The 12,421-nt window shown below is 44.8% G+C and overlaps 1 protein-coding gene across 1 annotated transcript; it reads right to left on the bottom strand.

Moving 5' to 3' along the window:
* Positions 1–2,586: 2,586 nt before the first annotated feature.
* LOC109764931 (cullin-4) lies at positions 2,587–11,871 on the bottom strand. The gene is made up of 17 exons (XM_020323714.4): positions 11,203–11,871; positions 9,808–9,923; positions 9,385–9,731; positions 8,365–8,545; positions 8,140–8,262; positions 6,870–7,157; positions 5,346–5,471; positions 4,777–4,878; positions 4,633–4,686; positions 4,405–4,511; positions 4,103–4,163; positions 3,901–4,032; positions 3,661–3,798; positions 3,510–3,590; positions 3,335–3,415; positions 2,970–3,050; positions 2,587–2,875 (listed from the first exon to the last, which is right to left on the bottom strand). The coding sequence occupies exons 1-17, from the start codon at positions 11,561–11,563 to the stop codon at positions 2,762–2,764; spliced, it is 2,493 nt and encodes an 830-aa protein (XP_020179303.1). The 5' UTR covers positions 11,564–11,871; the 3' UTR covers positions 2,587–2,761.
* Between the last annotated feature and the right edge of the window lie 550 nt (positions 11,872–12,421).

Here is a 12,421-nt window from a genome sequence, read left to right as displayed (position 1 = left end):
AATTAGTGCCACAAAAAACTGGTCGAAGCAACACTAGAGCTAAAAGCCATATCAGCCATGGCAGAAAATGCAGAGCAAAAACCACTACTATTCACTACAGGGGATCCAACAAATCAAGGCTTAAATAATCTAGAACAGATCAGTAGGGGCAGCAATTGCAGGGACAACAAAACAACTATAATCACTTCCTCAAAATCCTAATCAAATACTGAACAGTCTGAACCACATCCACAAATCAAATGTTCAGGGGCAGCAATTTCACAGTGCCAACCGCATCCACAAATCAAATGTACTGAACAGTCTGAATTAAGGCAAAATTCGTAATGTAACTTGGGCCAGGGCGAGGGGGGCTACTGGAGCTCCACTGTGAAGAAGTGGGACACGGCAGCGGCGGGAAGGCTGCACTCCATGGACAGGGTGCCCTGCTCCATGTCAACACCCAGTAACATCAGGGTACGCTCTGTGGCGCGAGAGATGAGGTAGACGATGTGCGCCTCCCTGTGCAGGAAGGCAATGCGACATGGCAGTCCGAGGGGAATGCTGCAGGCTATCTCCTGCAAGCGAACCTGGGCATACTGCTCCCAATGCTGCTGATCGTGCTCTGTGGCGGTGAGCATCCAGGTGCGGAGCCTTCCCTCCGCGTCGATGTCCGAGAGCATCACCAGATCCTGGCTGACGCCAACATAGCGGAGGTACTGGCCATCATCTGGGAAAGGGATGAAATCGATACCCGTAGGGACGATGAAGGTAGGGGACACGCGGAGCCTGATGAGACCTGACGAACAGTCGATGAAGTACATGGAATCGGCGTGAGTGATGGAGCCGTCGCCGACCCAGGGGTGCGCCGCCCCAGCTGGGTAGCCCGCGCGCACGAGGCGGTGGCGCGTGGTCTCCGGCGACACTGAGAAGCACATCAGACTCAGGGTGCCATCCCCCTGCTGCATAGCGGCCACCAGAATGTCTGACTCACGCCGCATCAGGCCAACGCTGCCGAGCGGGCGCTCCGAGAAGGTCGGTGGGAGGGCCATGGCTCTGCTGCAGGAGGTGTCCAAGGCAACGTACACTGCGGGGCGCTCGGGGTGGGTGCCACGTAGCAGTAGCGCGTCCCCGTCCACTGCCTGCACCTTGTACTCGTACACGGCACCGGCGGCGTGGGAGAGGAACGCCGCGGCGGGACGCACGCAGAGAGTGGAGGGGCGCGGCGCGGCGCGGCAGAGGAAGCCGAACTCGACGGCATGCCCGGAGAAGTATGAAGCGTCGGAAAACTCAGCGAGGCCGTTGACCACCATCCACCCATGGCCAATGGCCTGCTCCAGACCCTCGCTGCAAGCACAGGCACAAATTGCATTCCGGAGATCATTGACACCACGCCCTGCTTCACGAAATCACCCAACCGAATCAACCCGAGAGACAAGAGTACTCACGAGGCAACTCGCGCCGCGGTCCTCTGCTCGGCGGCCGCCGCCTGCTGATCGTGCTGGTCCAGGAGGTGTCGAAGCTGCTGCGGAGTACTCCCCTGCTTGATCTGCTGGTAGCGCTTGTAGAGGTTCCCGGGCGTCTGGTGATCAATGACCCGTGAGGCCGCGCGGTAGATGGCTCTCCCCGCACGGATCGCCCACGGCGTCGACATGGCGGCGGGGCGCGAGAAGGGGAGGAAGGCTCTAGAGGGGGAGGGGGAGGGGGAAGAGCGGGAGAAGGTAGGGAGGAGAGGGGTGGCGATCGGCTGCTAAATTGCAAGGGGGTGCAGCTTATATGTGGATGCCGATGAGGGCGAGGGGCGATGGGAGGCCGGGCTCGGGAGGGATGGCGAGGGCGGGCGGGGCGCGTAACCGACATCGCGTCGCCTGCACGCGCGGGGCGCGGCATGAGAGGGGAAGCGAAGGAGAGAGGAGGGAGGGGAGAGCGCGAGCCGGTCGAGGAATTGGATGGGAGGGGGCGGGCGGTTACGGCAGCGAGCTGGATTGGCAGGAGGGAGGCCCAGCTCCCGCCTCGCCGGTGCGGCCGACGCCCCCGCGGCTGGCCGAGGAGGAGGAGGAGGAGTGCGGCCTCCCAATCTCACCGATTTCTGTTTGGAAGCGGCCCCAAGTGCCGAGCTGCAGAGCGGAGCGAGGCTCCATCTCAATTTGTGGAGTTCCTCGCCGTTGCCGTTGCCGGGCGACATTTGAATTTGAACTGAAGTCTGTCCACATAGTATCTATAGGCCTTTATCTGAAAAAGACATGTATCTACGTGTGTCGGGGTGGCCAGTCACTTTGTGCTTGTCCCTCTCTCAACTCAAGAGGGCAAGGGATCGACGCCCGTGTCCGCCAACTTTTTCTTCTTTCTTTTCTTTTTTTCTGCTGTCTTTCTTTTCGTTTATCTGTTGATCTTTTTTCTTGCGAGCGGTTTATCTATTCATCTTGCACGAGCACCTACTCCCTTTGAAAAAAGAGCGAAACCTGCTATCTGAAGTAAATTACCCTCTACTTGGTGAAGAACTATTGCTTTGCTTTGCTGGGTCAGTTTTAGTTTTATCTGATATATTCATATAATATGTGTATAGGTAGTGGTGAATTATAGGGAATATCACAAATGTGAGGATTCATGTACGCATGATGCCCAACTTTTATATCAAAAACTCATTCGTATACATAAAAGATGCAACTGCTACAACTCCCAAAGAGAGAGAACAAGGAACAGCAATACGCAATTACTTTACACAGTGTGTTTCTGACAATAAAATAAAATTAACATGACCATCTCTTTCACGGAAATGCTTCTGTCAAGCCAGATAATTGTATATCTGGGGGTTACTCCGGTCTCTCTCCAGGTACTCCCTGTCGATTAGGCTCTCTATTCTCTTCTTCATATCCGCTGGCTTAATCGGGAACTTGAGCTGAAAGGGGGGGAAATTGAGACCAGATACTAGGTCAAATTGCTGGGCAGGGAAAAGGGTACAGGAAAATCATGTCAATCACTCCGAGTGTTACCTGCTGGAAAAGCTCAGTTATTAGAAGGGTGTGGCTGAGAGTTTTCCTCGTCTTCATAATTCGAACTATGGCTGCATCAACCTGCATATAATAAAGAGAACAAGGTCAGGTTATGCTTTGAGATTGTAAGACATCGAAGGCATGACTGGCAATCAGATTTCTACAGAAAGATTTTTATAATTGTTTGTATACAAGAGGACTAACTTTTCTACCATAAGCAATAAAGCACGATATATATCAGCAGAGCAAAGCAAATGTCTACATCCACCATGCAACTACTAGTATTACAGGGATAATTGATTGCGTATTTATCTGCCTATTCTGACAGTTAAACCACCAAAGTTTCTGTTTGCAAGTTCAGTCACCTGATACTGACGATCTTGAAATACTCTCTCAGTGGTGCTTGTGTTTTCTTCTACTGTTTCCTTCATCTGAATTGCATTCACCTGCAAATATAGAACGGCACCATAGTTAAACACTTAAACTCGATGGCATCTGAAGTTGCCCTTCTCATTCAAAGAAAATTAAGGGGAAATATACCTTTATGCGATAAAGGGGAGCACTAAAATCTTCATTAAATACGAATTCGTCCTTATCATCTATATCTCGTCCTTTTGGTGTCTGAAACACAAATGATGATTAACCAAGCTTCATGCTGAAAATTTGTCAAAGACAAACAAAAGAGTCGCACCTTTTGGAGAACCCTAACTTTGCCACAAGCAAGTGACTGCAGTGTTCTTCTCAATTCTTTATCCTCAATACCAGTCGACTCCTTTATGTCGACAAAGCTTAGCTTTTGAGCATCGTTGAACAACATCAGGACTACACTCTAATAAAAGGAATAAAATCGGAGTTTAGTTATTGCTCTCAGATAATTACCACTATGATAAACCAAGAGGGGGGGGGGGGGGGGGGGGAGCAATAATCCAACCTGAAATAATGACACTGCAAGTTCCTTTCTACCTTTGGGGAACTCTACTTTTAATACACAATGACCCAAAGAATTCTGCCACATTAGACGCCTTCCACTGTACTTGCTCAAATAGAACTCTTTAAATATATCCTGTCAAAGAGAAGGGTTAAAAAACAGACTTCAAATTTGCTGCGACCATGTCAAGTCAGCCCAGACTAACCTGATAGACATTGAGTTCATGTGGGAGCTTCACATCCATCGGTGGATATGTCGGCCAGTAGCTGCAATTCAACAGATTTATCAGAACCGCATATATATGATCAAGACAACATCAATGATTGCATGTTAGTATGCTCCGCAAATGCTAACACTAATCCATTGCATTCAGATACCAGGTACATGCTCTTCTTATAATAAAGCCCGTACAAGTAACAGTTTCAGACTTCAGACTTTAGACAACTGTCATATCAATGGAATGTACTTCTTAGAACGCATGTAAATGTCAGGGCAAAGGTTACTTACCCTGTTGTAAGCACATGTACACTCATTTCAATGCCAGTTGGAAGCTTTGTCCTTGCCTGAGATGATTGCTTGAAAGAATCATTTATTTCTTTGGATAATTCAATGTCCTGTGAACCAAATTGGGATATGAAGAAATTATTATATATAGTATAAATGGGTATAGTATATAAGCAAGCATCAGAAGAAGACAGGATAAAAGAGATTCATCAGTGACAAAAACTACGCTACCTTGAACATTCCTTCCAGTTTGTTGGTAAATTGACTTCCGCACTCAGTTTTAAGCTGCAAACAGCAACATGTTGCTCAAATATATCATTATAATTTGGATCACATGTAAAATAGTAGCTTAACCCTCAGAAAAGAAATTATTACCTTTGTAATCATTGATTTCTCAGCATCTATTGATGCGCTCTTTCCCAGCAGCAACCTCTTAGCTAGATCCTTCTTGTAGAATGCCTCAAATACATCTTTTCCCTGTCCATGATGAAAATACACTGCTTTTATTTACACTACAGAATAAAGGGCTGTACATTTAGGTTTGTTACATTTAATTCTCAGTTAACAGTTCTGTGCAGTGAGTATCACATTATGTACTAGTAGTTTTAGGGCCTTAGCTTCTCTTACTAGCTCTGTAATGTACATTATGGGCCATCTGGGAATTTGGCCTAGCATCACCCTGCCTGGGAAGGCCCAATTATATCGCCTTTGAGGGTAGGGCTTAAACTCATTTAGGTATCGATTTGTACATGTTGCATCTTAGATATCTGAGCTCCTAGCTCATCAGACCGCAGCCTAGTTAAGCTATGTTCTGAAGACATGTGTGTCAAAAGAAACTGGGATGATCTCTACATTTTTCCTCAATTGATATGAATTTGCTTTTAGTCAGGCTCAGCCCAACCAGTTCCATGGATATAATTGCACCAAATTGCTCAAAGACTTACTTGTATAAATCGGAACAGAACCAAAACTTTGTCGAGTATTCCCTCCAATTCTTCTTCTGAAGTACCTTTATTTCCAGCTCGAAGTTTCTCATCGAGAAACTTTGCAATCAATTCAGCCGGTCGATTCTGTTGTTAGGGGACAAGCTGTCAGCCTTAATCTTTTGAAAAGAAAACATAGGAGATGGAAATTATAAATACACTAATTTGGGTACTCGAGCGTCAAGACCAACATACAATTTTACCCAGTTAACAATGTGATGAAAGAACATGCGCATCAAAATGCATCACATAAAATCCAGAATCATGCTTTATGCCTATCAAATCTCACGACTGACTGAAAAAAACGGCAGCCCGTTGCACGTAGCTCCCGCTTGCGCAGGATCCGACCACTTTGGGTCTTCTGACCGCAGCCTTTCCCTACATTTCTGCAGGAGGCTGTTTCCAGGACTTGAAACATAAAGCGTGCTGTACAAGACTAAAAGTATGACCCATATTGTAAATTAAGCAATTGTAGGATTTAGCAAGCCCCAAAAGAGAAGATATGACAGGAAAGACAGCACACGAACATTGTGACACTGCATTCAAGAACAGATACCCCATGGAGCTCCATTTTGCCTTCTACAAACTGCTGCAGTGTGGTAGAGCATTGTATGTGTAACAATACTCCCGTCTAAAAAAATTTTACTAACACATCACTATATCCATAATTTATCCGTAATAATATATATTAGCAAAATTAGAATGATATGGAAGCATCTTTTTTCAAGACGAATGAAATACCATTATTTCCATATGGGTTATTACATATTTTGCATACATTAACCTACCAACGTTTCAAATGCTTGACAGTGGATAACAACCAATATCTGGTGACAGGGTTACTGAGCACGATTCTTGATGACAGTCTTTTGACTCTATGCTACAACTCCCTCCTGTCACAGATTTTTTATGCTTGATGTTTGAGATACAATTTTACCATCAAATTTTTATCAGTATTTTACTACTGTGAAAATTGAATACATATATAAGAAAACATTATTTATTGCAAATTTCATCGAACAATTTCCATACAAGTACCCAGCTGATAACATTATTGGTTGTTATCTGGTGACAGGGTTACTGAGCACGATTCTTGATGACAGTCCTTTGACTCTATGCTACTACTCCCTCCTGTCACAGATTTTTTATGCTTGATGTTTGAGATACAATTTTACCATCAAATTTTTATCAGTATTTTACTACTGTGAAAATTGAAGACATATATAAGAAAACATTATTTATTGCAAATTTAATCGAACAATTTCCATACAAGTACCCAGCTGTATAGTAATAGATGAGAGAGAAGAAAATGCTGACCACAACTTCCCATGATGATTGGAAAGAGTAATAAATATTTGACCAACAAACAATAAAAATAGAAGAAAAAGAACTATCACATCAAACTATATGCATGACAAGATATCCACTTAGTACTCAACAAAAAGAAATACATATAATGAAGCAGAATGGTAAAATCTGGCCCACCTGGCGTAGATTGATAAGATGCTCGAATGACTCCTTTATAGTATTGGAGAAAGCCTCATTTTTGGCAAAACTTTCTTCCAATATTTTATCAAGGGATGCCTTAAATTCCAGAAGAAAGGAAACCAAATCCTTGTCTTTCTCTTCATCCATGATAATGCCCTGGCCTGTGCCCCGGATATATAAACTAAGTGCTTGCTTTAGCATCTCAATGGCATCAACCCTCTGAAAAAGGGTGTACATCCTCGACAGGTCCGTTACACGATTTGCTTCCATAAGCACTGTAAATCCCTGCGACCCCACACATAAACACCGAGAAACACAAAAAGATTCATAAGTGGAGAAGCAGCTAAAATAGATTAGTTGCATAATAAAAATAATACTGAGAAAGTGAACATCCTTATTGGTTTATCGGTCTTATTATCAATGTTCAAGAAAGCGGTAAGCGTAAGCGGAGCGGAAGGCCACAGCTTAGAGCAATGTCCGCTTAAGCGCAGCTTAACCGGGATTAAGCGTTTTTTTTAATTGGCCAGATTTTGGCTGTTTTTGAATAATATGCACAAGAAAACAGGAAATATAGCACATGGGTAACTGAAAATCTGAAATAGCATATAAGGTTGAGATTCAGTGGTTTACACACCACAACAAATAGCCAAATAACACATAAGGATAAGGTTCAGTGGTTCACACAGCAAGCATAAATGCATAATATTGTCTTAGAGCATATAAGATAAATGGCAGCTGCAGGCAAGCAGCAGCAGCAGCAGCAGCAGCCAAACAGCAGCCCCAGCCCAGCCCATGTAGTAGTTCAGATCCAGTTCGGGCATGAGAAGGAAGAATGCATGGAGCTGAATTGGATGCAGAACAGGAGCAGCTGCCACTGGAGCTCTCTTCTCCCCCCTCCCCTTCTAACCCAGTAAACCCTAGCGGAACAGGCCAGTATTGGGCCAAGCCTTTATACCCACCTTTTACCTCCAGCCCGTGGCCCATTTCTCGCTTTTTGAACGCTTAAGCGCGCTCAGCGACCGCTTAGCCAGCGCTCAGCGCTAAAGCGGCCGCTAAATCCCGCTTTTTTTCGCTTAACGCTAAAACTTCCGCCTAGGGCAGAAGCGAAGCGTTTAGCTGTCGCTTGGCGCTTAAGCGCGCTTAAGCGGCGCCTAAAAACGCTTTCTTGAACATTGCTTATTATAGCCAACAAGAATACTGTTCTACCATGCTTGTTCAGGCTACTTGCCACAAAAAAGATCTTACGATTCTAAAAGCAGATGCCCACCTTCTCAATAATTGCGGATGTGTGTCGCTGTAGCAATTGTTTTTCTGTAGTTGCTATAAGTGGCTTCCTCGTGTTAGCTTCCAAATACAGAATGCACCTATCATGTTCTTCTTGCAACCTTGACTGCATTAACTCACATGCAATGCCATCAGTTGCAAGCTATACCTGACTTTCATGGTTCAGTATGAACAAAGTACATGGAGAAAAAAAGAAACCAATCATTACCTCCGCATGCCTTAGATAATCTGGAATATCAGACTGCTGCAAATATTTGACACCTTCAGTAGCATAAAACTCAGAGGTACATTCAAGGAAAGGCTTTTCGAATGTCTCAGAATACATTCCAAGATCAGTAAACATCTTCAGAAGATGACTAAGTAATGTCTTATCTATTGCTTCACCAAGCCTGATCAGGAAAGAATAATCTTTGAATAAACAGTTTTCCAAGGAAACATAAAATAAATTGATATGAAATTTTAATTGCAGTGATCCTTCATGTTCACAATCCCCATTAGATATAATAGAATAATGGATTTCAACACAGATTCTATGACCGGGAAAGAGAAGACAATTACATTCCTGCACAGGCTGGTATTTTTGATGAGCATGCATATAACAGATGCTGTGAAAAAAATCCAAGTGAATCAAAACATGAAAACGAGACGAGACATAATACATTCAGTCCATATTTAGCCTTTACCCATTGATATTAAGATGAATTTGGATCACAATAAAAAACGTATAGGCCACACATTTGTTAATCTGAAATTTTCCCGTATTGTATGCATCATTGAGCATTTGTGTTTTTTCACTTGCATTAGTAGCAGTGTGAACCATGATACAAATCATTCGCCCGATCCGCATTTTTCACAGAATAGATATTCCAATCAAAGGGGTGATAGTAGGATTTAATGATCACACAAAGGATTGTTGCTTACGATTCATCAAAAAAAATTACTACACAATCATATGGTAAGTGATGATAATATATTTTTAAGTCGACTATAGTTGAAGTTAAGTTAATCAGAACGAATCAAATATAAGATGAATCCTACTTCGGATATGTACGCTGGCAACATTGCGGATTTATTTGAAAGCAATAGACATCTGGTTATATAAGAGAACCTATGCCAGGTGTAGGTCACTAGTAGTTCATCTCCAAACATGTACACCCCCCCCCCCCCCCCCTCCCTGTCACCAGATTTGTATATAGCACAAGAGCTTGCAACAGAAGAGTAGGCATACCTCTCGCTCTCAATCAATCTTAAAAGACCAGTGACGGTTTTGTGTTCAATCTCCGGAGACAATGATATATGCTTGCGGAACAGCTGCAACCCCATATCCCACACTGAACAAAGATTTGCAACATTCTTGACATATTTTACATCAAGAAGTAAAGCGATACCACGGATAATCAACATCTGATCGCAAAAATCTTGCCATGTTCTTTGCACCAACGACAAAAATACAACCAGATCTGGACTTTGACCCACTAATGCTGAGATTTTTGCTGATATATGTATTTCGCATTCTTTCTTGACTCGCTCGTATAGATTTGCCCCTAGCTTGTGTAGACAGAGATCACCAGCAGCCTATTGTGAAGAAAAAAATCCAGGCTTAATAATTAACATGGGAGCATCAGACCTTATGGGGTAGACAAGGAATAACCTGATAAAGTTTCTCAACATCGCAAGAAAGCTTCTGCTTGAGAAATATGGCTGTAATGGCATCCTTCAAAATTGCCCAAGTATCTTCCTCAAAGTTTTTGGGCAATTTTGGCTGACCTATACATGAAAAGCAGATGGATGATATAACATACTCCCTCCGCTCCAAAGTATGAGGTGTGCTGATTTTTTCAAGTCAAGCTTTCTTATCTTTGACCAAGTTTATAGAAAAAATATCAACATCTACAATACCAAATAAATAAATTAAAGGACAGAACCAGTGCTAGAGGCTCCCACACCAATACCAAATAAATAGAATATGAAAAATTATTTCATGATGGATGTAATGATACTGATTTGATATTATAGATATTGAATTTATTTTCTTCCTATTATCTTGGCCAAACGTATAAATGTTTGACTATTAGAAAAATAATACAGTTTATTATTTTGGGAGGGGGGGGGGGGGGGGGTAAACAAAACAGAAAAGTATTGCATCGGGAAGCCTAATTCAGACTACAACTTTAAATATGTGACATTTATATGAACTAAGGTTGCAGAAAGAGCCCCGACAGCCCGTTGTCTGAGAAAGAACGTGAAAAATAACAGAGATTGAAGATTGAAGAACCACTAAAATCCATGGTGGAGAATACTGGACAGAAAGAAGGTTGAAAGTTGCTTAGGCAGTGTTAAGTTTTATTTCAATGCACAGAAAGAAGACACGATGTTTCTTGAGAATACTGGAGATGCCAGGAATAGCTACCGATGAACACTGGCAGTCATGCCCACTAATGTTAAAGCGAGTGTCAGCGTTGCACGTACAATCTAGCTAGAAAGCCAGCTGACATAGCATGATACAACCAAGCAGGCAACAACCAGCCACACTCTCTCTTCAAATGCATCAAGAACAACATAAGAGACACATCTACTGCAGCAAATCGTTGCCATACATTCACATCCAGTAAGAATCAAATATAAACAATCACTGCATATTTCACATGACATAGACATGTGCAGAGCCCCTCTAGTATGGTACTGGCTCGCAGGATTTAAGTTCTCCCAGCAACCACCATTTCCCCAAAAGCACTGTACAGATCTAGCTAATTTCACTGGTGCAGGCAAGGAGATACATAGGCACGCCAATTAGGGAAAATCAATACTGACTAGTAAAGTTACAACTTAGAGGTCCGTTTGTGGGGAACAACTGAGAGACACCGCCAGTCTCTTGCTACTACAGGAATTTAAACTCAAGTAGGCTCGCAAAGTAAAATGGATGTAGTTAGTCAGCAAGTGAACTCAACAACAGAAATAACAGGATACTCCTCAATTGGCACTACAAATCTACAATCCCCTGGACGATACCCTACTGAACGAATCCAGGAGGGGAGAGAGGGGGTACCTATTTTGATGCGGAGGGGCTTGCGGGTGGCGGCGGTGGCAGGAGGCTGCGGGAGCGTGGCCTTCTTCCGGAAGAGGTTGGCCGTGCCACCCCCTGGGGCCGACGCGTTGGGAGCGCGGAGCTCGTCCTGGTCGGCGAGCAGCATATCCACATCCTCCTCGCCGTTGGTGCGGCCACCGCCCCTGACGGCGGCGGCGGCGGCCGGGTCGAGGTGGAGCCCGCTCTTCTCGGTGGGCCCGGCGGAGGAGGAGGAGGAGGCGGGGAGCTTGGCCTTCTTCATGTGCGGCGGCGCGGGGGAGGCGGGGGAGGGCGAGGAGGAGGAGAAGGGCCGCTTGGGGGCGGAGGCGTGGGGGTGAGACATGAATCAGATGCCCAAGGGCATCGCGCGGCGGCGGCGGCAACGGCGGGCGGTGGAGGGATGCGGTGGCCGCCGCGAGGGTTTTGGGGGCCGGGCCGACGGGGAGGGGTGGGGGAGGGGAGCTGAGACTAGAGAACGGCGAGGGAGAGGGAGATCGGGTTGGGGAGGGGAGGGGAGGAGGGTTTCGCTCGACTACCTTTCCATTTTTCTTTCTTTTCGGAAGTTTTTTGAGGGGGCTGGGATGGGAGGCTGGACCGCCGGACGGGACGGCTGGAGTGTGCGCGCTTACATGTGGGTCTGGAGTCTCCCACGCCACCCAGCAGAAACAAATAAGAAAGATGATTGCAATAGGGCTGAAAATTCATGATTAATCGTTTGAAAAGAATGAGTGTGCCTCAAAGTTACATGTTTTCGTTGATAAATATAGGATGGTTCTCATGCTCACAACCCTCTATCAACATTGTAGAATTGTGGATTTGTCTTCTTTATTGGCCCTGTTTGGATACTCTAACTCAGTTAGAGGTTAGAGTTAGATTCTAACCCTGAACTAACCGTGAACTAACTCTAGCCAAAGAGGTGTTTGGATGGCAGGGTTAGATGGAGCGGGGATATGGCGAGGCGCCTTCACGGGCGGTGCGAGAGGGAGGGAGGGAGAGGACGAGAAGCTTCGAGGAAGTGGGAAGGGATCTGCTGCGGGGAAAGCGAGAAAAAAACATGTTTTTTAGTGATCCCGAGAAGAACTAACCCAAATAAGCACCTCTCGGGTGGGTTAGATTTTTTGTTTGGGTTAGATGCATCTAACCCAAACTAACCCTCCTGTTTGGATATTTTTGGGTTAGTTGAGTCCAAACTAACTCAAAC

This window comes from Aegilops tauschii, chromosome 5 (assembly GCF_002575655.3).
Source record: "Aegilops tauschii subsp. strangulata cultivar AL8/78 chromosome 5, Aet v6.0, whole genome shotgun sequence".
NCBI classification, from domain to species: domain Eukaryota; kingdom Viridiplantae; phylum Streptophyta; class Magnoliopsida; order Poales; family Poaceae; genus Aegilops; species Aegilops tauschii.
Note: the sequence above shows the minus strand (reverse complement) of the source record. Positions and strands in the feature narration are given on the sequence as shown.